The following is a 26,950-nucleotide window of genomic DNA, read 5'->3' on the forward strand; positions in this document are numbered from 1 at the left end:
TTGGTCAGTGCTGTTAATTTTTTCACAAAGAAGTCTTTTTTTTTTTTTTTTCTAAATCGAATATTGAACCACTCAGGTATTTACCCTAAGTGAGCTTTTTTATTAATAATAAAGAATCTCAAAAAGAATAAGTACAAGTAAGGGCCTCGTTATCATATCCACCTGTTTTTTATAAATCTTGAACAAGAGCTTCTAAAAAATAAAATGATTCTTTGAAGAATGAAGAGGACCTCTGGAAATCAAGTCTAGAATCGATTAATCAGATGATAGATATTCTAATACTCGTTTTTTTCATATGACAACAATGAATAGAAGGAAAAACAGGATTAAGTTTGAAAGATAATGTAGGAAACTGGCTTCTTGATCAACAAAATATTTTTCATAATATTGATTCTTTCTTCAAGCAAAGCAATACAACTCACCATATTATCTCTAGTCATCCCAAGTGCTTATAATAACTCTGCTTATTTAACCATCTAGTTTCTCTCAAAAAAATTACCTAACATAGCTAATGTTTAAGTGATGAAGATTTGATCAGTCTCAATATCGAAATTACGTTGGATGAAATTAAGCTAGTCGTCTTCAGTTTTAAACCATATAAATAGCCTGGACGGCTAGACCTGATGGACTCAATCCGTCTTTCTTCCAAAACTACTGGGATGTTGTAGGTAACTTGGTTGCTGGTTTTTGCTTCCAGAGATTTGAGACTTGTACAATGATTGAAGAATTGAAAATTTTAATAGAACTCACACCCAAGTGTGATAATCCTGAAACTATTAAGCAAATTAAATTAGACCTATTAGCTAGCTTATAAATGAATATGACTTACATGAGCTAGTTGAATCTACTCAGTAGTTGTTGCACAGTTGGACCAAGTTTTCTTCATCCAATCACGGCATTCTTCAGCAGTACCAGAAGGATATGCAAGCTGCCACTGCAGCAATTTATGTTGCCATTCTCCGATATTTGGCCCCCCACTTTTAATCTCCAAAATAGTCATTATTTCCTTTCCTTTCACCAGTGGTTTCATTTCCCAAACCTTCTCTAGACCTCGCTTTGTTATTGCATTCTCTACTATCTTAAATAATCCGCTTCTCTTCTCCACTTCATCCTTCTCATTCGACAAGCTTGTAGACGGCGACAAAATATCAACAGGATGCAAAAGCATTGATAGAAGAAGAGCAAAGCGCCAAAATTCTTTAATCTCTCTAAGTAGCAGTCCAGTCAATATTCTAAGTTTAAAAGTAATTGGAACATCAATGATATCTCTTTTCCAATCAACATCTAGAACTTGGATATCTTCTATAGAAACAAGTGATGGAATTGAGGTGACAAACTTCTTAGTTGCGGTATGCAATCTTATGACTGTTTCGGCATCACTGTTCTTCAACTTGAGAGAATCGCGAATAATATAATCGACAACTGGAATCTCTCTCTCTTTATTTCCAATATAAATGGTCTTAGTCTTACTGATCAACGGCAAAAATAAAGCAGCAAACAGGCAAAGTCTCTTTTGATCATCAGGAAATGAGGAGCATCCAATTAAGTTTAAAAGACTCCAAGCTGAATCCAAGCAAGCAACACACAACCTATCACACCTGTCCCGATTTAATGGTTCATAACCAAATACAGTCGAAAATAATTTCAAGTCAGCAATAGAAGTCATTGCTTTGACTGGGTTAGTATAACCTGCAGCGGCAAAATCAAGAATGGGTGTTCAAGATTTAATATATGTATATCTATAAAACAGTAACTTTTGACTTATATATATAGTATTAGTTTCTATATACATAGCATAATTTTCCGACTAAAGGCGTTCAACGATTACCTTGTCGTTTGTCAAAAATCATAAGATCAATTTCTTGTCACTACTAAAAAAAACGGGATTTTTCGACCGCATATTTTCGACCTCACTTTTTGGTGGAAAAAAATCGACTACATGAGGTCGAAATTTTCAGAATTTAAATTTTTTTATTTTTTTTTGGATTTCGACCTCATGAGGTCGAAATTTTCAGATTTTTTTTTTTTTTTATTTCGACCTCATGAGGTCGAAACTTATTTTTGTACAAATAATAAATGAGAAAAAACATTTTTAAAAAATAAATTATATAAATAAAATAACTAATAAAAAAAAGCATATTTCGACCGCACGCGGTCGAAATAATAAACATGTAACAGTTAATATACTCCCCCAAACTTCAATCGGATTGCAATCCATTTCCACCAACCAAAACCTAATTAAATTAAAACTCCCACCCCCACCAGACCCCTACGCTGCCGCCGACACTCCACCCCCACCACACCCTAACCCCGCCGCCGACGCTCCATCCCCACCACACCCCTCCCCGCCACTGACGCCGCATCCCCACTGTAAGTTTTTTTTTGTTTTTATTTAGTTATTTTCTCTTTTCCCCAGAATATCCATGTGGGTTTCTTAGTTTGTCCCTCGTTGCTTAAAGTTTGATGCCTAGATAACCAGGATTTTGGTTTTTATATGTGGGTTTAGCAGCTTTTTCTGTTCTTGTGATTCTTCTTATTTTTTTACTTTAGAATATGCTCTCTTTTAATGATGACCTAATCAACCATGGCAAAAAAAATAGAATTTTATGGCCAACTTGTGTGATTAAGGACTATTTGATGAGTTTCTTTTCCTATCTGTCCTCATGAGGTCGAAGATATTGATAATTTTTGACCTCATGAGGTCGAAATTGTACCCACAAATTAGAATTCGACCGCAGGAGGTCGAAAACCTAGGCAACATTTTGAATTTCGACCTCATGAGGTCGAAATCTGGCAACAATATTGCTAATTGGAGGAATCTCATAAGCTTACATGTTCTCTTAGGTGAATATTCAGTAACCGCTGGACATTAGCGTTGAAATTTCCCATCATAAATCTGTACTCTATTCATAAGAAAGAGGAAATGATGCTCACATTGCTTATTGTACACTAGCTTTCTGGCACATACTGTACACGACTTCTTTGTCTTTTTTCGAGCAACTCATATGAGCTTCTAAGAATGTGTCAAGAGATTTGTTTGTTTAAGAATTAGTTAAATGGTGCTTAGCTTGAATGTGAATTCTTCATTGTTCTCTTATCTTTTTTTGCTAATTATGATGCCCTTTTTGAGAATTATGGTAATTATGGTTGGTGATTCTTTTACTAATAACATATAAACTAAGTATTAGTTTAACAAGTTCAAACATTGTGCTATTTGTGTAGATGGATTCTCGTAGATGGATGTACAATAGATCTTATGATGATCCATTAAGGATGAGGGATGAATTTATAGCCGGTGTCTATGCTTTTGTTGAATACGCAAAGTCACTTGAGGATTTTATAGTTCATGGTGTGGTTAGGTGTCCTTGTGTTAAATGTGAATGTATGAATTACGAGACCCCAGAGCTTGTTACACTTCATCTGTACGAAAAAGGCTTTAAAAGTAATTATACAGTGTGGACTAGTCATGGGGAAACACACAACAATTTTGGTAGATCTCAGAACTTTGAAGTCGGTGAAAGTAGTAGGAGGGTAGAACGTAATGTCCAAAATTCTAGAATGCACGACATGGTTCAGGATGCATATGGCATGCATTCAGATTTTGAATCTGGTGGCCATGTTGAAGAACCTCCCAATGAAGACGCCAAACGTTTTTATGCAAAGTTAAATAAAGCTAGCCAGCCCTTAAAAGATGGGAGTCTGCAGTCTCAATTGTTTGTCGCCGTTAGATTGCTGAGTATCAAAGCAGATAACAATGTTTCTGAAGGGGCAATGGATTCTTTCATTGACCTCATGCATGAATTAGTTGACTCCACTCTAGAGATACCCGATAATTACTATAAGGCAAAGACATTAGTGTCCAAGTTGGGACTGTCGTCGGTCAGAATTGATTGTTGTGAAAATGGTTGCATGTTATACTATAAGGACGACGTCGGTCTAAAATCTTGTAAATTTTGTGGTAGTAATCGGTTTAAGCAGACTCGCAGTGGGAAGAGAGTTGTTGTTAAGGAGATGCATTATTTACCACTTATACCAAGGTTAAAGAGGTTGTATGCATCTAATAGTTCTGCCCCTCATATGAGATGGCACAGTGAAAATAGAAGGCCACCGGGTGTTATGTGTCATCTCTCTGATGGTGAGGCTTGGCAGCATTTTGATAGAACCTATCCGGACTTTGCAGTTGAACCACGTAACGTCAGGTTAGGTTTATGTTCAGATGGATTCACTCCGCATTCTATTTCTGCTGCTCCGTATTCTTGCTGGCCCGTGTTCATAACCCCGTATAATCTTCCCCCTGAGATGTGTATGACTAGTCCATATATATTCCTTAACTGCATTATTCCTGGCCCTCGTAATCCAAAAGTTTTGATTGATGTGTACTTGCAACCACTTGTTGATGAACTGAAACAATTGTGGGTTGTAGGGTTGAGACATATGACATTTCGCGCAAGCAGAATTTTAATTTGAGGGTCGCTTTAATGTGGACTATTAATGATTTTCCTGTATACGGGATGTTGTCCGGGTGGATGACAGCCGGAAAGTTAGCATGTCCTTACTGCATGGAGAATACTAAGTCTTTCACTTTAAAACACGGCAAAAAAAATTCATGGTTTGATTGTCACCGTCGGTTCTTGCCGATGGATCACCCCTTTAGGAGAATGAAAAATGCATTCAAGAAGAATACAATTGAACAAGACTGTCCACCTCCAATATTGTCTGGTAAGGATATCTGGGAGAGAGTTCAGAACCTCCCAAAAGTTACTGAAGAAGAACCGTACAGGTTTGAAGGGTATGGGGTTTACCATAACTGGACAAAACAGAGCATATTTTGGGAGTTGCCATATTGGAAGGATAATCTTCTTCGACATAATCTTGATGTCATGCACATTGAAAAAAATTACTTTGATAATTTGTTTAACACAGTGATGGATGTAAAGGACAAGACCAAAGATAATGTTAAGGCTAGAATAGACTTGCCTGAGTATTGTCGACGAAAAGAGTTAGAGTTGCAGCCGAAACAAAACAGGTTCTTCAAGACTAAGGCTAGCTATTCTTTCACAACCGAGCAGAAGCGTAAGATTTGTGAGTGGGTCCGGGACTTGAAGATGCCAGATGGGCATGCATCAAATTTTAGAACACGTGTTGATTTGGACCAAGGGAGGATACAAGGGATGAAAAGTCATGACTGTCACGTTTTCATGGAAACATTACTCCCAATTGCATTTAGTGGCTTGCCTGAACGAATCTGGAAACCTATGATAGAAATTAGTTTGTTCTTCAAAGACTTGTGTTCCAGTACGTTGAGGGAAGATAACCTTTGTCGGATGGATTATAATATTCTTGTTATCACAAACAAGTTGGAGAGGATTCTTCCTCCAGGGTTCTTTGATGAGATGGAACATGTTGCTGTTTTCCTTTCGTTTTGCATACCACAAACATACAAGACGTGTTTAATACAAGATGTTCAAAGCAAACATAGTAATATCTCCCATATTTCATTTTTACTTGTGGCTTGTTTGGATATGAAATTAGTTGTTAATCTTGATTTATTTGTAGATGCTGGAGAGGGGTCGGGAAGTACCTCAAGATGAAGTCTTCAAGATTACTCACACGAGGAAGGCGAAGAATGCCGATGGTATGGACCAATGGATTGAGCCTAGGGCTCAGCAAACCTATGTAAGTCACTAACTAATAATAATAACTACGTTTGTTTGAACTAAATTTGCCTACTAACATTGCATCCTTCAATTCAGACCGAGTTTCAACAACACAAGTTGGAATATTGTGCCAGTCAGCCAGCCGGGACGTCGATGACCAACGAGATAATTGCTCAGCAGTGGATGGAGAAGATAGCTCCCCCGACAAGGTATGGGACAGTTTATGGGATGCCTAATCGAGCATGTCGTCAATTTTCGTCGTTCCTTCAAGGTGTAGGTACTACTTCTGAAGGGGCAGTGGATCCTAAGGAGTACCAAGAAATGAAGCTGAAAGTTAGTCAACTAACAAGTACACTTAGTTCCACGGAGGCAAGGATGTTGCATATGCAGGCCCAAATTGACAGCTTACTCAACTCGGGGCCCTCTCATATTCCCCCGTGTCCCGGGGATGCTCGTAGGTGTTATATCCCGTATTTTTGTACAGTCGGATAACTCAAGACAATCGCGGGAAGACAACGAGCAAGGCCATATTTTTATTTTGTTAAGCATATAAGTTATTTATGAAGATTTTGAAGTGGGAATATTAAGAAAGGTCAAGGGTATAGAGGGAAAGGTCGTAATATGACTCGTGAAAATATGGAGGAAGACGAAGGGCAAGTTTGGAAATTTGAAAAATAGCTTTCATGAATTATAAGAACTAGCCAAGAAATGATTGGGCTTGAAAACAAAAAAAAAATGGGCTTAGGTGTTGGGCCAAGGGAGGCCGTCCAACACACTTGGGCCAAGCCCATGTGGAATTAAAATCCATGGGATTAAAAGAAGACCAAGTCTTCTACTTGTCCACATAACCCTCTAGAATTTTCAAGAAATTGAAAGAACAAGAAAGAAGGAGAAAATTCTCCAAGCCATTCGGCCACCCCTAACCTCACAACAACCTTGAGCAATTCTTCACCAAAAATCATTCTCTTCTAGCTAAATAATCCCTTGAAGGGCCCTTAGCAAGGTGGAGTATTCATTGGAGCAAGAAAAACATATATTCATAAGTTGGAAATTCAAGCAAGTTGGAGAATCAAAGAAGGAGGTAAGAATTCATCCTCTTTACATGTTATGGATATTTTTGCATGTTGTTGTATACAAAAATGAGTGAAATTCATGAGGAATATGAAAGTGGGGGTGGAGGTCGTGTATGTGTATATGTGTGTGTAGAAATTATGTGCTAATTATTTTATTTAGTGTTTGGTTGTTATTGTTGTGAATGTTATGTTGATAATGAAAGTTGAATGATTTTGGAGAGGTTGTAGTTGTGTATGCATGATGTTGGCCGTGTAGTTGTGGTGTGGTGTGGAGGAAAATGAGTTAATTTTATTTAGTGTATTGGTTGTTGTTGTGTGGGTTCTATATTGCTATTAAAAGCTTAATAATCTTAGTGAAATGGTAGAAGTTGGAGGCTTGTCTTGGAAGATTATGTAAATTGAATATTATGTTCTTACATGTATGGGAGACAATGATATTAGTATGGTGTTGTTGGAATGTAAATTATTAAGTTGTTATTGTTTTATTGGAGTTGGAAGGTTTTGAAGGAAGTAGTATATTGATTGAGTTGTTATAATGTATCTTGGATTGAATATGGAAATTGTTAGTATGGTTGTTGACATTATGTTGATAGTTTGGCCGGGTTGAATTCCCGGATTGTTGTTGATTAAAAAATTGGCTAAGTTGAATTTTGGGGATGGTGTATTTACAGGGCAAGTGCTGCCGAAATTTCGGTGGCCAAGTATTACCTTAAGATTCCAATTCTAAATGCTCTAATCAAAGTTTGGTAAATGTGACCAATTTGTAGATTTTGGCGGATTTGCAACTTGAATTTGGAATAGCATAAGGAGCGGAAAAAGGTATGTAACGATTCACCCTTCCTTCTTTGGCATGTCTTAGACATACTAGGTTTGAATACGAGCCTCGGGGACGATCCTATTCCTAGAAATCCGAGATTGAAATTGACCATTTTTCATTCAATAGAATTGAATTAAGTTTTTCCTATCTTATTGAAACAATTGCATCTAACATCTACAACTTGTTAAATGAAATCGGATTACCATAAAGCCTTCACAAGTGTCGTAATTATTCTAATGAGAATATTTCTATGACGATTACGATGAATATGTTCTACAATGACATGGATGATGTCAAGGAAGAAAATGTTTATATGAAGAATATGACAATGATGATTCCATGATTAAAGGTTCCAAGTTCATGATTTCAGTGACGATATGAGAACGTTGAGCTATTTCTTGAATTCTCAACTCTATTCATGAATGATAACTATTTTTAAAGATTCCAAAGTATACGAAACGACACCTTATGATCCTGTTTTATGTTTTCTCATGATATTACTCTCCATTAGTAGTCTCGCCTTATAATATTAGTTCCTTCAAGGTGAGACATGACGATTATGATTATCCCATAATGTAATCGGGGGCTACCGACCTTACGTCACTCCGACGCGAACATGGTTTCCTTGGACTCTCATGCATGTTGTATACATGTTATAAGTATATGTAAATGTATATGGGGAAGATGGGGAAAGGTAAGGCGCTATAGACGCATAGCCACCTGATCAGTTGGAGTATGGTACATGATATCGTCCCGGACGCGGGATATATGGTTAAATGGACCGGAGCCGACGCCTCGGCAATATGATATGATCTATTTTCTATATATGTGAAAAAAAAATGTTTTCCAGGAAAGCAAAGTATTATATGTATATGGACCGGGCTGCACGTGCCGCAGCAATATGTTATAGTATACGCACATATGGATGGGGCTGCACGTTCCGCAGCGCTAAGCATGCATGGTATCCTCCAACGTGCACTTATATGTACAGGTTATGTTTCTATCTCATGACATGCGCTATATCTCTTTTATGTCATTATCCCTGTTCTATATTTGTCGTATGTTATTATTCATGCCTTACATACTCGGTACATTACTCGTACTGACGTCCCTTTTTGTGAACGCTGTGTTTCATGCCGCGCAGGTCAGCAGGTAGACAGATTTGACTCCTAGGAGCTCCATCAGCAGTACTGTGGCAGCGCTCCAGTTGTTCCGGAGCCTCAGTTTCTTGGTACTACTTTTGTGTATATATTCAGGCACGGTAGAACCCGGCCCTTCTTGTATATGTGGATGTACTTTGTTTAGAGGCTCGTAGACAGATATGTACAGTTAGATGTTTTGTACTTTTGATGGTCCTCGTCGCTGGGTAATGTGCTAGCAAAGTTTGCTAGCCTATGTTTATAATTATGCTACTAATGTTAATGTTAAGCAGAAAAAAAAATAAGGTGATGTTCATACGACCCACTTAGTAATAAGAATACGATACGAGATAAGAGGTGCTCGGTACAAGTATCGAGTACTCGTCACGGCCCTAGTTGGGTCGTGACAGTAGGTCACAACCCAGTAGACGACGTAGGTCATAAGACAACGTAGTTCATGCTCTTGTTGATGAGGATAGTGGGGAGGAATCGGATCATGTCTCTAACACCGAACGTTGACTTTTTTTATTCGTATACTTTTGGATTGTAATATTGCTATGTTTTCTTGGATATGTGTATTTTTTTTTATGATAGTTTTAATTCAAATTAGATGTACTTTTGAATGTGAATTAGATTGTAGGAAGTAGTTTATGGATGTTTAATTTTACGATGTTTAAGTGTTTGAATCTAGAAAGTAGTTTATGGTTGTTTAACTTTACGATGTTTAAGTGTTTGAATGTAGTTTTAAAGATATTTAGAAGTACTTTAAATTGAAACTTGAGGTTGAATTTGATTTTAGAATGTGAAGTTTATGATTGTAGAAGTACTTTGATGAATTGGACGTGTTGATGAATTGCATTGTTGATTTGGTTGATGAGTGTGATTGGCAGGTGGGTTGCTGTAAAAGCAGCTGAATTCTGGAAAAAAAATTCCAGATTTTTGACCTCATGAGGTCGAATAGTCACCCAGATATTGATAATTTTCGACCTCATGAGGTCGAAATTGTACTCAGCAATCATAATTTCGACCGCACGAGGTCGAAAATCTGGGCACAATTTTGAATTTCGACCTCATGAGGTCGAAATCTGGCAACAATATTGCTAAATTTCAACCTCATGCGGTCGAAATTATGAATTTTTTATTATTATTTTCATTTTCTATCGTATTTCGACCACAGGAGGTCAAAAAAATTAAATAATATTTGCTTAAAATAATATTTTCGACCGCGTGCGGTCGAAATTTTTTATTAATATTTAAATAAAATAACTTTTTCGACCTCATGTGGTCGAATTTTTTTATTTTTTTAAATTTAGGTAGAAAACTTATTTCGACCACGTGAGGTCAAAAAAAACATTCACCCTAGCTGTTAGCGACCATGTCTTGCGGTCGAAAATTGGCCTTTTTCGATCGCGTGTGGTCGAAAATTTTGGTAGAATTTCACTGTTTTTTTAGTAGTGTGTCCTATGCGCTAATTTTCTGGGAAAATGACAAAAATGGTCCCTTATCTTCCGTAGTAGGTTCAAAGTAGTCCCTTAAGTATCAGCTGAGCAGTTTTGGTCCTTTAAGTTTGCCAAAAGTGAACACTATTGGTCTGCGTCAGATACTTACCAAACTCTGATTGTTAAATTTAACCAAAAATAGGGAGGAAAAAAAGACTACCAAAAACACCAAAAATTTCCGTCAAAATCCCAGGAACCGCAACATAAAAATTACATCAGACACAAGAATAGACAAAAAATAACTGGCACCTCAAAAAGTTGCACCACTCTTGCAATAGACAAAAATAACATAAACTACAAAGGTTGTACTTCCAAATGTGAGTTCCAGTTAAATTTAATAATCAAAGTTTGATAAATATTTTGACGAAGACCAAAAGTGCTCAGTGTCTGCAAACTTAAAGGACCAAAACTGCTCAGGTGATACTTAAGGGATTACTTTGAACCTACCACCAAAGATAAGGGACGATTTTTGTCATTTTCTCCTAATTTTCTTCTCAATAGCATCCTTCACTTCTTTATCTGAAGCTGCCTTCTTTAGTTCTTCATCTAACACAAACCCAAACCTTGCACCAAAACGAATTGCTCGAAGTACCCTTAAGGGATCATCCAAAAAATGTTCTCATTGGAGGTAGTGGAGTGCCAATTTTTTGAGCTTTCAAATCTGCAATGCCCCTTCCTGTAAAATCCTCGATTAACTTCGTTTTAATGTTGTAAAACAAGCTATTAATCGTCAAATCTCTGCGTTCAGCATCCACTTTCGGAGTTCCAAAATTCATCGATGGAATACGAGAGTTGTCACTGTATTCTTCTGATCAAAGTTTACGACATCAATCCATGCGTCTTTTCGCCAACACATCCTTGCTGTTTCCAAGTGCTTTGATTGTTCGGGGTTGCATGGGATGAAACAAACGTCTAGGTTTTCCTGCTTTATTTCTGATAAGTATTCATTCACTTTGTTACAGAATTCTAGTCCATGCATGTTGTCCAGAGCAATATCAATGTCATCAGATTCTTTATCTAGAAGCTTATCACGAACCCAACCACCAGCAACACGAATCGTTGTTCCTAAATTAAAATGCTCGACGACTTTACGTAAAAGCTGGAATAACTTCTCTTCATCCTTCGTCAAAGCAATATGGTCCTTCACCATTGTTGTAACTCTGGCGTAAAACCCTAGCGCGGCTATTTTGGCTCTCTATTTTTCTCTGTAGGCATAAGATGGAGTTGAATAGAAAAGAGCTCCAATTGTTTTTATTTTTTAATAGTCAAATTATAAATAAGGAATTATTCATAGAATTCAACTTACCGTATCCTAGTTTCTTCAACAGTAAGCAATCGTCTCTTAATTTGTGGTAACTCTTTATATTGATGAAAAAGAAAAAGAAAAAGAAAAAACTATTTATACTTTTTTTGGGGGGGAAAAGTGTCAAAAATACCCCTCTATTTTGGGAAAAGGGCTAAAAATATACTACATTATAAATTTGGGTCAAATTATTCTTCCTGTCGTTAAAATTTTCAAATATATCCCTGTCTTAACGGAAATCCCAACATAACCCAATTTCATTTTTAAACCAACTCCATTTAAACCCGACCCAACTAAATAAAAAACTCATATGGTTACCCGCTCTTGTGCTTAGTGGCTCCAGATGTAGGACTCGGGAACAAGTTGGTTGCATATTTTTTATGTAGTTGGGTCGGGTTTAAATGGAGCGGATTTAAAAATGAAATCGGGTTATTTTGGGAGATTTGGGGCTATCCGTTAAGATAGAGATATATTTGAAAACTTTAATGAAGGGAGGGTGTTTTTGACCCAAATTTGTAACGGAGGATTTTTTTAGCCCTTTTTCCAAAGGGACATTTTTGACCCTTTTCCCTCTTTTTTTTTCCGAATTTTAAAGATAAGTACTAGTAATTACTACTATTAAGAAGCACCGGTTGGTGCTCCTTTTTCGTCGTCCGTTGGGGACGCCCCCCCCCCCCCCCCCTCCAACAATAAAAAAAAAATTTGGGCCCCATATTAAACAGGCCCATTAAAAAAAATAAAAATGTAAAAAAAAAATTGTGGGCCCCATATATATTAAACAACAACTAATATTAAAAAAAAGTCGTGGGCCCCATATTAAACACCATCCAGTATTAAAAAAAAAGTGGAACTCACCACTAAACTCACAGGAAAAAAAAAGTGGACCCCATATTAACAAAATCAAGCAATATTGAAAAAAAAAAGTGAATTCCATATTTAAAAAACAAACAATGTTAAAAAAAAAAATTGGGCCCCATATTAAACAGGCCCATAAAAAAAACAAAATTGTAAAAAAAAAAATTGTGGGCCCCATATTAAACACCATCCAGTATTAAAAAAAAAAAAGTGGAATCCACCACATCCAAACTTACGGGAAAAAAAAGGTGGACCCCATATTAACAAAATCAAGCAATATTGAAAAAAAAAGTGAATCTCATATTTAAAAAACAAACAATGTTAAAAAAAATGTGGGCCCCATATTAAACACCATGCGTATTCGTAGCAAACACTAATATAATAAAGTTTTATATACGGAGCACAAACTACAATGTTATATTAATCGTATTTTGAACATAGTATCCCATATTGACAAAATCGAGCAATATATAAAAAAAAAATGAATCCCATATTAAAAAAATAAACAATGTCAAAAAAAAAAGTGCAGACTTTGTATTCTTAGCAAACACTAATATAATAAAGTTTTAGATACGGAGCACAAATTACAATGTTATATCAATCGTGTTTTGAACATAGTATATATAAAAAAAAATAAAAAAAAATGGGTCTCATATTAAACAGACCCATAAAAAAAACAAAAAAAAAAAACAAAATTGAAAAAAAAAAGTGAATCCCATATTTAAAAAACAAACAATGTTAAAAAAAAATGTGGGCCCCATATTAAACACCATGCGTATTCGTAGCAAACACTAATATAATAAAGTTTTAAATACGGAGCACAAACTATAATGTTATATTAATCGTATTTTGAACATAGTATCTCATATTGACAAAATCAAGCAATATATATAAAAAAAAATGAATCCCATATTAAAAAAATAAACAATGTCAAAAAAAAAAGTGCAGACTTTATATTCTTAGCAAACACTAATATAATAAAATTTTAGATATGGAGCACAAATTACAATGTTATATCAATCGTGGTTTGAATATAGTATATATAAAAAAAAAAAAAAAAAAATGGGCCTCATATTAAACAGGCCCATAAAAAAAATTGTAAAAAAAAATTATGGGCTCCATAAATATTAAACAACAACTAATATTTAAAAAATTGTGGGCCCCATATTAAACACCATCCAGTATTAAAAAAAATGTGGAACCCACCACATCCAAACTCACGGGAAAAAAAAAAGTGAACCCCATATTAACAAAATCAAGTAATATTAAAAAAAAAAAGTGAATCGCATATTAAAAAAACAAACAATGTTAAAAAAAATGTGGGCCCCATATTAAACACCGTGCGTATTCGTAGCAAACACTAATATAATAAAGTTTTAAATACGGAGCACAAACTACAATGTTATATTAATCGTGTTTTGAACATAGTATCCCATATTGACAAAATCAAGCAATATATATATAAAAAAAAATGAATCCCATATTAAAAAAATAAACAATGTCAAAAGGGTGGGCCCCATACTAAACAACACTAAGCAATATAAAAAATAAAAAATAAAAAAAGAAGTAACTATAGAAAGCATGGGTTTAGACCCATGCTTCATCGTCCGTTGTCCCTTAAAAAAAAGGGGGTGGGCCCCATACTAAATAGCACCAAGCAATAAAAAAAAAGGAAGAAAAAAGAGTGGAACTCGCCACATCCAAACTCACGGAAAAAAAAAAGTGGACCCCATATTAACAGAATCAAGCAATATTAAAAAAAAAGTGAATCCCATATTAATAAAACAAATAATGTTAATAAACAAATGCTTAGAAAATCAAACAATTAAATCAATAATAATAGACTCACTGCCACATGCGTATCAACCCATTAGTGGGAGCAAATGAAATTATTGTACAGTAACATACTTAAAATACTTATATATTAAAATAAGATAGAATTTAATTACTTTTTCATTTTTTCCTTACTCTAATAAATGTGAAAATAATTGTGGGCCCCATATTAAACACCATGCGTATTCGTAGCAAACACTAATATAATAAAGTTTTAAATACGGAGCACAAACTACAATGTTATATTAATCGTGTTTTGAACATAGTATCCCATATTGACAAAATCAAGCAATATATATATATATATAAAAAAGTGAATCCCATATTAAAAAAATAAACAATGTCAAAAAAAAAAGTACAAACTTTGTATTCTTAGCAAACACTAATATAATAAAGTTACGATAAAAAAAGTGGACCCCATATTAACAAAATCAAGCAATATCAAAAAAAAAGTGAACCTCATATTAAAAAAAAAAGTGCAGACTTTGTATTCGTAGTAAACACTAATATAATAAAGTTTTAGATACAGAGTACAAACTACAATGTTATATTAATCGTGTTTTAACATAGTATGTATATATATATATATATATATATATGCATAAAAATAGTGCAAATTAATAATGTCCAAAAAAAAAAAGTGCACCCCATATTAAAAAATCAAACAATATTCATGTAATTTCTAAAGTATCTCATTAAGTCAATAATGATGGATTCATTGCCGCGTGCGTATCAATCCATTAGTGGGAGCAAATGAAATTACTTTTCTTCAAAAGGTTAAGTAGTCAAACCATACAATTTTCTTTCTTTTTTTATATTAGCCTGAGATCTAATGTAGATATTAAACTGTTGTATTTGTTATTCCGCCATGTCATTTATTTGTTATGTTTACTAAAATAAATATACTTAAAATATTTATATTTTAAAATAAGATAGAATTTAATTACTTTTTTATTTTTATTCTTACTCTAATAAATGTGAAAAGAGATTAATGTCGTAAAAAAAATATCAAGTGGAGATCAAATAATGAATAAGGTAAATTAGTCAAATTATAATTCTAATCGACGTTTTCTTAAAAAACCATCCAAAAGATAACATGACAAGTAAAATTAGCTAAACCGAGAATATTTACCAAAAATTAAAAAATAGTATTTCTTCGTTTAAATAGAAAATCAATTTCTACTTTGTTTCGTTTTAAACATGTAAAATTAATTTAATAATTTGAATTATCTAAATCAAAATTTGATAAAAAAAAATAATAAGTATTTTACACCTTTAAATTAATTGAATTAAAATTGAAAGTATCAACTGATGCTTAAATATTGCTATTGTTTTATCTCAAAGAGAGGAAAATAGTTTCCTTTTAAACAAGTCTTCTCTTTTAAAAAGTATTAATAAATTTTCGTAGCAAACACGAATAAAATAAAGTTCTAGATACGGAGCACAAACTACAATGTTATATTAATCGTATTTTAAACATAGTATGTATATATATATATATATATATATATATATATATATATATATATATATATATATATATATATATATATATATATATATATATATATATATATATTATCATTATCTAAACACAACTACATATACATAGATACATTATAATCTGAAGTGTTGGGCCCGTGCGCAGCACGGGCATAGGCCATCTAGTTTATTTACAAAGAGAACTTCTTTTGTCGACTTTTTTCTTCTTTTATTGCTATGATCTTAATACTTAATTTAGTATCTTAGAATATTTTATTATGGACTTAGATATGGTACTACGTGCACAGCATGTGTCCTAGTCCTACTGTTATTTTTCGACTGATGGTTGTCTGCCTACTACTGTATTTTCGAATGACAACCAAGATATTCATATGAGAGTTGGACAATTTTGTACAGAAAAATGTAAGAAATATATTTGATATTTTCGTATAAAAATATTGTTAGATATAGTAGTAGTATTTAATTTAACTAAAAGTTAAAAAGAACATTGAATTTTTTGTGATTTTTTGGTACACAATTCTACTTTTTATAACTAGGAACTTCCCACTTTTAAAACCACCTAGGTGAATAAAAAAAATGCACAATCCGTGATTATTGTCAAACTTGGAAGGAAACTATTAACATGAAGAACAGGATGGCCCTAAAAATGGTAACACTAACCTGAATGATACAATGCTAGAATATGTAAAGCCAATATTAATTAGGAAATCTATTTTTTTTTGGCAATAAACTGTAAAATTTTATTACCACAACCTCCCACAATTACAAACTCAGCGAGCACCCGTGCTTCTAACCACCTTACCATGAAGGGTGTTAGGCGCTACAGGCCTCCATAAGCACAAACTAGTTACAAAGATTCTTAAGAAAGCCTATACATCTTCCTGCCTCTTTTGATCCAATAAACATTTCTATCCTCTCTCTCAGTATAAACTGTATCTGTTGTATGACCATATCCGCATGCACACTTATCCCCCTAAATATTTTCCAATTCCTAGCTTGCCAAGTAAGATAGATTAGAGAACCATGAATAGCAGCGATGGCTTCTCTCTTCATCCTACACCAGTGCCTTCTCTTGATAAATTGAAGTGTCTGCATAGTGTCTTGTTGAGGAATCTGTTCCCCCATCCATTGCTCAATGGCGCTCCAAACAGCCCTGGACCATTCACACTTCACAAACAAATGTGTATGGTCCTCCATTTCATCTTTTTCACATAACACCCAGTTCGCAGAGTCGCAACCTATTCCCGTGCCTAACATTCTATCCTTGGTCAACAGTTTCTTTTGTGCTATCAGCCACAAGATGAATCGATGCTTAGGTTGGAGTAGTTTACCCCATATCATATCATGACACTCCAGCTTCCCTCCATTATTCAGCAGTGTGAGATAGCTGCTTGTAACCGAGTACTGGCCATCCCTGGTAAGCGTATATCTCCTATTCGTAAACCACGGCTGCATCCCTAGCTTTATTTTATTCAAGTTTTTCCAGTACCAACTGCAGTCACCTGGGGGGTGGTGGCTCCAAAGGTCTTCATCGGGCTTCATATAAATGCCATGAATCCATTTCACCCATAACACCGCTTTATCAGTGACTAGCATCCATATCAACCTCCCAACTAATGCCAAATTCCATTTCCTACAGCTTCTAATGTTTAGTCCCCCCTGTTTTTTTGGTTGACACAGTTTTTCCCATGCTAGCAACGCAACCTTCTTAGAATCTTCGCTACTACCCCACAAAAACTCCCTACATTTCATGTCAACAGCCTTTAAGACACTCTGTGGCAAGATAAACACTGCTCCCCAAAAGTTATGAAGTGAAAATAGGATTGAATTTACCACTTGTAGCTTGCTCGCATAAGATGAATACCTAGTAGACACAGCTCTGATCTTCTCTGTTACTTTTACACTGAGTTGATAACAATCGAGCTTATTCCATCTTTCGGGAGAAAGAGGTAAGCCTAAATATTTCATAGGAAAGACACCAACTCTGAATCCCGTTATTTCCAGCAACCTATTTTTTGTTTCCTCATCCACTCTAGCCAAGTAAATACTGGATTTCTCTGAGTTGGTACTCAATCCTGTTACATCCGAGAAATGCTGTAATGCCTCCATAATCCTAGTAATCGAAGATTTATTCCCTTTGCAGAAAATCATAAGGTCATCTGTGAAGGTAAAGTGTGTAAGTTGCAGCTCCTTACACATGGGGTGATTCCTAAAATCTGGCAAATGACTCATCTGTCTCAAAATTATACTTAAATATTCCATGACTAGCATAAACAACAAGGGAGAAATAGGATCTCCCTACCTCAAACCTCTTTTACCCACAAAGTACCCATAACTAGCCCCATTTACCTTGACTGAAAAACTGGTGGTAGTTACACAAGCCATAATTAACTGAGTGAATTTATGAGGAAACCCATAACCTTCCATCATTTCTTGCACAAACTCCCAATGCACCATATCATTCGCTTTCCTAAGGTCTATCTTCATTAAACACCTAGCCGAAGTCTTTCTATTGTAATGTCTAAGTAGATCGTGACACATTAGCATATTGTGCACCAAAGACCTTCCCTTGACAAATGCTGTTTGTGCCTCATTTACCAAGTTCGGTGGTACTTTGGCCAATCTCATACATAACAATTTAGAGATGCACTTATAAAGAACATTACAATATGATATTGGCCGAAATTGGCTTGCGTTGACAGGATTACTCACTTTAGGAATAAGGGATATTAAGGTGGCATTCAGCTGCTTCAATAATTTGCCACTCCTCATAAACTCCCACACTGCTTAACAGACATCCTTCCCCACCAGATTCCAAGCTTCTTTATAGAACCCACTTCCATACCCATCAGGTCATGGACTCTTATTTATGTTGATACCAAACATAGCATCTCTGATCTCCCTCTCAGTAAAGGTTTTCAACGGCCCACATTGCTCCTCTATAGACAGTCTTGGGCCCTGTTCAAAGAACCCTGGGTGTGCTTTCCTTCTGATACCCCCCGTTTCCCCTAGTAACTGCTTATAGTACCTCACAAATACCTTTTCTATTACCTCAGGCTCAGTCTGTATTTGGTTCAACTCATCTCGAATTTGGCATATTGAGTGGACAAGTTTCCTCTGTTTGATTATTGAGAAAAAATATTTAGTATTGTCATCCCCCAACTTAATCCAAGTGGCTTTGATCCTTTGGAGTAGAAACATTTCTGCCATCTTTGCAGACTCCTTGTATTTCAGCCTTCTAACCTTCTCCTCTTGCTGCACAATCACATTAGTAGGATCCTGCTGCAATCTGATCTGACACTCAAGCATAGCAGCCCTGTCATCATGCGCTTCCTTAACAATATTATTGAAGTGTTGCTTATGCAACAGCTTGAGTTGCTTCTTTAGCAACTTTAATTTTCGAGCTACTTGAAACATTTTGTACTCTACAATTTCTATATTCCAACCAGCTTCTACTATCCTTTGAAATTCTGGGTGTTTACCCCAAACATTGCCATACTTAAAAACTTGTTTCCTCTTTGTGGGTTGCTGCACCATATGTATTACAATGGGACAATGATCACTCACACCTTCTGGCAAACGTTAGCTCGACAATCTGGCATCCCATCTAGCCAATCACCATTTACAAAGACCCAATCAATCTTGGAAAATATCCTATCATCCTGTTTATCTGTCCATGTGTAATTACACCCATTTGATGGCATTTTCACCAGTCCGCAAGCATCCAAGCAGTCCTCAAAATCCACTATTTCTGTGTGTGTGACCTGGTTGCCTCCAATCCTATCCTCCACATGTAGCACAGAATTAAAGTCTCCCATAACCACCCATGGACATGAACCTATATTCAACTGCACTAAATAACTCCATAACTCCTTCCTATCTTCTTTCAAATTAAATGCATATACAAAAGTAGCAACAAAAGTAAGTTGCAATGTAATACAAGTTATTTGACATGTCATGGCCTGAGCTATTTCACTCTGGACCACCACATCAAACTAATTTTTCCTCCATACCAGAAGTAACCTGCCATTATAACGAGACGCATGATTGCTTTTATACTAGTTTCAATAAAACACATTATACCTAACTCCAACTCCCTACAGAGTTTTTTTATTTGCCTCTGCTTATTGAGGCCATTTAGGCTTCTTACATTCCAGCTCATGAGTTTAACCATCCTTAGGAGGAGTCTTTTGACTACCCCTCCCAGCTTCAGCGAATTCAGTGCTTTGCATCTCCCCCTCCTTGCCAAGTGCTTGAAAAGCATTAGTGACAGGAACTGTTACTCTTCTCTGCCCATCCCCTGATTTACCACTGGTAGTCGCCTCTAGTCTAGTTATATTGTTCTGTTGTATATGCCATGTGCCACCATTTTGCGGTTTCTTCCAGCCCCCACCCTTCCTTCTTAGTTATATGGCCTTTTCCAGCCACCCCCTCTACCAGCTACATGAGGTAACCCCGCACCATTTCCCCCTGTCATCTGATTTGGCTCCTTAGCTTTTGCTACATCTAGTGGTAATTCCTTTGTTGGTGTCTCCTCTGGTACATGTTCTACTTGTTGAATTGCTTCAGCTGTTTGCTTCTTATTCTTCCTACAAACATCCTCACTATGCCCATATTTTTGGCAAACCTTGCACAAAGATGGTTTCCAATCATAAGTTACCTTTTGTTTAATAACATTCCCTCTCTCATTTTTAAAGAAGATCACATCTGGAAGTGGAGTATCAATTTGTACTTCCACGAGTAGCCTAGCAAACTTCAACCCCATTTTCTTCTCCGTGCTCTTATCGACCATCAATGGCTTCCCTACCAAACTCCCAATTCTACTTAGACCTTTATGGCTCCAGTATTTGAAGTCTAATCCAAGGAGTTTGATCCAAATAGGTACCGAGTATAATTCTCCTCTAGTAAACTCCATATCTGTATCCTACGATTTCACAATCAGGGGCTTATTATCAAAATGATAGATGCCCCCTTGGATCACTTCATTCTTTCCCTCTGCATTATCAAACCTAATCATGAGGATTTCATTTTGCATCATTACCACTTTGTTTATCCCATGTTTCCCCCACATACGTTGGATATACCCATTTGACACACTAAAATGAGGATATGCACCCAACACATAACACACAATTGCGTGTTTCCAGAATTCAATCTCAGTAACATAGTCCTCCTCCTCTATCTCCACAATTAGTTGGTCTCCCTGCGTCTCTGGTCTAACATACTCCAATTTGAACCCCGCATTGGTGACCTTAGATATATCAAAATTGTCCCACACAGATGCCTTACCATCATTGTTTGTGCCAAAATTGTGGTTATCGTCTTCCTCCTGTTGGGTTTGCTCAACCTCTTCTGCCCATGACTAATTCCCCATCGTCTCGGAGGTCCGAGTTGCTTGTTGCCACTCCCCAATTTTATCCCTTGCTTGTTGGGCTTTACTCTGAACTGGGCTCAGTTGCCTCGTTGTGTTTCCCCCTTTGGTTACCGGCGTACTCACCATTGGAATTCCTGTAGCTCTGCCCCCTTTAGTTTGCCTTAATTGTAAGACTTCGCTAATTGCCCTTGTTCGCAGATTTGCAGTTGTTGGACCAGTCCCACTAACTGAGTTGTCACTTTGCTTAGATCCCTTCATCCCCTCCTTTAGCTGACTGTTTTCCGGTGGATTCGTCTGCTTTGTTCTCTTTCCCATGGAAGGCGTAGGTTTAGCTAACTTGCGCCGAGAGAAACGAGGCTGACGTCATCCCGAGAGTGACAATTGGAGTCTTTAATTAGAAAATCTATTAGTAGTACTTATTATAGTATAAATGTTCTCTAACTGCATCAAATTGATATACAACGTATTTGTTCATAATTGGAGACTTTTAGAATTATATATTCTCTCGCATCTTATTCCTATATAATTATTATTCATAGATTATATTAATTATTCTAAATAAAATTATTAGTAAGTATATTAAGAGCTTCTTTGAATTAAAAAAAAAATGAAAAACGAGAAAGTTAAAAAAAAAAAAAGGAATAAAGAATCAGGAAAAAAGTAATCCTAAAATAAAAATAAAATTCGTTGAAATTGAAACTTAAAGGGAAGGAATTATTACCAATAAATAAAAAACAAACATCAAATAATGTGCTCATTATATCTTCCATATACAAAAGGATAAAATTTAAGGTGCAGAAATTAATATAAGGCAAAATGAAAGTTCATGCCAACGTTTTGTAAATATTTTTTATTATTAGTGCAAATAGTATTTATACAAACTATATTTAAAGACTTCTGAAATTTAAAATAAATGGTAATTGATAAATGAAAAAATCACTAATATGAAAAAATAAGTTTGTTAGCTTAAGAAATGTGTAACAGCTTACGTTTTCACCAAAAAACTAAATAGAGAAGAAAAAGAAAAAGTCGATCTCAAAATAAAAATAGCAATTACTAGGAGATCAAAATGGAAGAAAGAATGTTAATTGTTATCAAGAAAGGAAAGTCATGGACCTCGATAGGGGCGTACATGGACTAGATTGGTTCGGGTTTTTTAAAGAACAAACCAAACCAATTGCATCAGGTTTGTAAATCTATAAACCAAACCAAACCAATAAAAGTTGGGTTTTTCAACCTCGGGTTTTCTCGATTTTTTCGGGTTGCTCAGGTTTTTCGGGTTTTTTTCCGGTAAAGTCTTCATATAAAACATATAACTTGTACTTCAAATATTTCTTTAGTCCTAGTAAGATACGACTATCTAATTAAGATATTTATTAAGAAAATAACACAAAACGTGAGATGAGAGATGACATTGTACTAAAATATTCAACGGAAAAAATTAATGAAATTGCATAAAATAAAAGTACTAAGTCAAGCTACAATAAATACGGCTAATTTATAAGGTCTGTAGAAAATGATCATAATCTAAAAGTACTAAGTCATACTAAAATAAATACGGCTAATAAGCATTAATTACATGACTAGATATTAAAGAAAAAAATAAAATTAAGTTATGTATTTTCATTTTCTAGACTAATATAAAACTAAAGAATAGATATCAATATTATTGTCATTCTAGTGTTAGATATGAATTACTTTTGTTAGCATTAGTCTTGATTTGATTTTTGTTGAGTTTTATTTGAGTTACTAATATCATTAATGGGCTATAAAACTTATTGGACCATTCAAAATTCTAATTCCAAGCTTGAAATAATATGTAAGACAAAAAACTATGAAAAAGTTAAAGAAACATTTATAAGTTACATTATAAATAAATATTTTTATGTACAAATATGTTTGAAATTTTATAAATGTAATATTCGGTTGGTTTGATTCGGTTTGACTTTTTGTTTTTAGTTAAAACCAAACTAAACCAATAGTGTTTGGGTTTTTCTTTTTAAAACCAAACCACTAGTCGGGTTTTTTTCTCGGTTTGATTCGGATTATCGGTTTGGTGCGGTTTGGTGCAGTTTGTCAGTTTGTTTTGTACACCCCTAGATCTCGTAGTACCCGCATACAACAACTCTGCTCGACAAAAATTGAATCTATCATTGTTAAATAAGCAATAAAGATCAAAAGATATGTTCATCACACTTTTCATACACAAAATGCAAAAATTGAAAGTCTCAAATGATGTAACTAAAAATATAGCTTTTATTTGGAGAAATAAAATATTAATAAACATTTAAGTACAAATTATGAAATTTTCTGTCAGACTGTTGAATTCTTTTAGCTCATTTGATCCTTAATTTGATATGATAAAAGTATTCCATGTTCACAATAAAGCTAATGTTTGTGTACTGCAATCCATTTATATTCAGAAAAATAATTTCTTCAAATTCTTTAAATAGTATCTAACCCATTTTTCTGTAATTTCATACAAAATAACTTAATTAAATTTACAACACATGTACATAAATAAAATTGAACAGAAAGAATATGGAAATCTGGAGCAGAAGCCGAGCTTCAGCAGTTAGCTCACCTGATAGATAATGAAGACATGGAGCCCTGAAAGAAGTTGCTACACTAGTTTTGGTGATTAATGTAGATGCGTAAATTTTTCAACGAGTCTTCGGCACTTTCATACTTCTGGGCCTATGTTCTCAGAATCTTCAGATATACCTATCACACCGCATTTCTAGCTTTGTTTCTCGCTGGTGCAACGCGAAGTGGAGTGGCTGGACTTACATTCTTGAGCTACACTTTCTTTGGGCGACGAAGAACTCTTCTTTTTGCATTTGAAGGCATGTTTCTCTACAAGGTATTTATTCATTTCTTTTCTTTGTTAGTTTTCCCTTCTTTCTTTGTCGAAGTAATTGAATTTGTCAAATATATATAACTTGATATCGATTTTTTCCAATATTTCTAGATTTCTTTGTTTGGTATCTTTCATAGAGCAAATTCTCTGTTCCACCTAAGGCAACAAAGTGACTACATTGCTCTTGCATCTAGCATCCTCCTCATAGGATGTCATTCTTTACTTTCTGGCCCTTGGGATTGAACGGAGACAACATACCCATATGATATTAGAGCTTTAGATGCATGTTGCGAGATAACTGTGTTTTTATTCATGACACTAGTCATGAATTTAGCTACACTGTTTCTTATTTGCGCCTTGAAAGCGTGGGTATTTGCTCTCCTTGCTACTACTTTATTTGAGGTAGCAGTCAAAACCAAATCTCATTCAATTTTTTTACATGACACTTCGGCCATTACTTAGCATGCCTACCTTTCCTTCTTTTGTGTGGCCTAGCTTTGATCTGTAGGAGCTGAGGTAGTGGTTTCCGTTGCTGCCAGTTCACTAAGTAGACTCACTCTACCGAGGGGCAACAAAGGCTTGGAGGAGCAGAAAAAGAGATGGAGAATCAATTGACATGAATCATTTTATTCGTGCTATTGACGTGAATCTTTTGATTCACGCTATTGACGTGAATCTTTTGATTCGCGCCATTGACGTGCATCTTATGATTTGTATTTAATAATAAAAAGTTACCTTTAGACGGAACTTAATAAAATTTATGAATGCATTAGATATTTTTGTGTCTATGTTAACATCTTGCTTATTCTCTTCGTGAACATTGTTCTTCTCTTTGTGCTTCTATCTATATGAGCGTCATATTGATATACACGTTCGGGCTTCATCTTTTTGTGCTATTGACATGCATTCTATGATAGAACATTGAATATCTTATAGAAAGTGGTCACGTGCTATTGACGTGCATCTTTTGACTTTGTCTTTAATTTTTAGAGTTTTAATTATTGGGAACGAAAAAGAACCTGTAGACAAATAATTCAACATATTTCTAATCTTAAGATGTTGCCACATTTACATTTAATATATACAAGGAACTAAAATTGACTCAAATTGGATAACACAAATAAAAACTACTAAACCTCAAAACTCAAATTGCAAAAATACAGCAACACTCAGCCTCAAATTTAAATTAGTTTAAATAATACCTTCCAAACTCATCTACCATTCTCAAATACTTTCCAATGTCATCCTGGTAAAGCATAAAATTTTTAGAATCCATCTTTCGACAATCTTGAATACTCTTTCAAAATTGGTATATCACGACAGAAGCAAAGTGTTTGTTCAACAGATCTGCAAATTTGATTCCCTGATTAATATCTCCAACTAACAACGAAAGTGAACATCCAAAATCTAAACAATTTCTTCTATTATTGTGGTTTAGGTGGCACTATTGGAGTAGAGAGATTTGTCCTAAAGTTTTCGAAAGGAGTTCACAAGAGAAGTAAGAACCAACACAAATATTTTTTGTGCTTATATCAATATCGTGCTCCTTCTCTTCGTGAACGTTGTTCCCTTCCCGACCCTTCTATTTATATGCGCGTCATATAGATTAGTCCGTTCTTGTAACCACCGGCCGGTCCTTATTTGTGAATTGGTACTTGCACTATTTGGAAGTCTACTGGAGGCTTGATTTTCTAATGATATTTTAGAATTCATCAGCTTAACAATTATTGGATGTGGCGTAGGATTCCTCTATCAAGTTGATCCTTCTACCATCTTCCTGCGTATATGTTCATTTTCATGTCTTATAAGTATTTTTTTTTCAACGTATCAACGCAATTAATACTGGTTCAGGTAATTCCCATCATATCCCAAGAGATTAATACAGGAGATACTTAAGACTATATGTTGTTTCATTTCTTCTACATGCTCATATGTGGAAGCATTCTGACAAAGCTATAAATTTAGTTGCATCCCGCAATTTCTTAAATGGATGGCAGTGGAGTTTTGTTAGGTGTCGCATTTTAGCCTCTCCAGTGCTTCTATTATTAGTTCTATTTAATGAGACCCCCATAGTTTCTCATTAAGCAAGGGCAAACGGAGGAAGCAGAAGTAGTCATCGGAAGGATACAAAAATCTGGAGCAAAAGTTGAGCTTTAACAGTTAACTCACCTGATTGATAATGAAGATAGGAAGTCCTGAAACAAGCTGCTACACTTACCAGTTTTGGTGATTAATGTACCCGCACAAATTTTGTTAGCGGGTTTTAGGTTTAGACTCTGCCATATTTTCGGGCCTATATTCTTAGTCTATCGGGTATACCTATCACACTTACTTTCTAGCTTTGTTCCTTTTGGTGCAATTCGAACTAGGTTGGCCAGACTTACATTCTTGAACTACACTTTCTTTGGGCGCCTCTTCTTGAATGTGAAGACATACTTCTGTCACGACCCAACCGGAGGGCCGCGACGGGCACCCGGTGCTAGCCCACCCGGGCGCCCCTCATCGTACTTTCACATTAACATATCGGTGAGCCACATAGCTAAATCATACTTTTTATGCATCAATCATACTCTTTCCATTGGACAATATTACACTTATATCATCATTTGCAACTATACCCAAATCAATGTACATAAGCCGACGAGGCTAACTAAATGACATCCAAAATATAGGCCAACAAGGCCAAATACATCTAACCATGCACACATGTTTACGAGCCTCTAAAGAGAGTATGATATATAGGCGGGACAGGACCCCGCTATGCCCATAAATATGTACACAAAAGAATCAATACCAAAAGTTGCAGCTCCGAATGAAATGGAGCTCCGCTAAGTAGTCCCTGAGTAATATAGCTATGGATCAAGTCTGTCTCCCTGGCCACCTGCGGGCATGATGCAGCGTCCACAAATAAAAGGACGTCCGTACGAAGAATGTACTGAGTATGTAAAGTATGATCAATATCATTATAGAGGCATAATAAGCGACATAAGAGATAGCATAAGATGGGAGATAGTAGTATCATCGTCATAAGCACTTA

The 26,950-nt window shown here is 35.3% G+C and overlaps 1 protein-coding gene and 1 pseudogene across 1 annotated transcript; both read right to left on the reverse strand.

The window, feature by feature from the left end:
- Positions 1 to 844: 844 nt before the first annotated feature.
- LOC132613258 (tRNA nucleotidyltransferase cca2-like) lies at positions 845 to 11,335 on the reverse strand (annotated as a pseudogene).
- Positions 11,336 to 18,532: 7,197 nt separating this feature from the next.
- LOC132613259 (uncharacterized) lies at positions 18,533 to 19,497 on the reverse strand. The gene is made up of 2 exons (XM_060327287.1): positions 19,249 to 19,497; positions 18,533 to 19,207 (listed from the first exon to the last, which is right to left on the reverse strand). Exons 1-2 carry the CDS (start codon positions 19,495 to 19,497, stop codon positions 18,533 to 18,535), a joined length of 924 nt encoding a protein of 307 aa, XP_060183270.1.
- Between the last annotated feature and the right edge of the window lie 7,453 nt (positions 19,498 to 26,950).

The sequence above is a fragment of the Lycium barbarum genome, chromosome 10 (genome assembly GCF_019175385.1).
Source record: "Lycium barbarum isolate Lr01 chromosome 10, ASM1917538v2, whole genome shotgun sequence".
Lineage (NCBI taxonomy): Eukaryota > Viridiplantae > Streptophyta > Magnoliopsida > Solanales > Solanaceae > Lycium > Lycium barbarum.

Bases quoted from the DNA above. Each gene is read 5' to 3' on its own strand.
- LOC132613259 (XM_060327287.1), bottom strand. From the start codon at position 19,497: ATGGGAGACTTTAATTCTGTGCTACATGTGGAGGATAGGATTGGAGGC. The intron at 19,208-19,248 runs GTGTGAGTGATC...CATATGGTGCAG, and splicing joins GAGCTAACGTTTGCCAGAAG to CAACCCACAAAGAGGAAACA.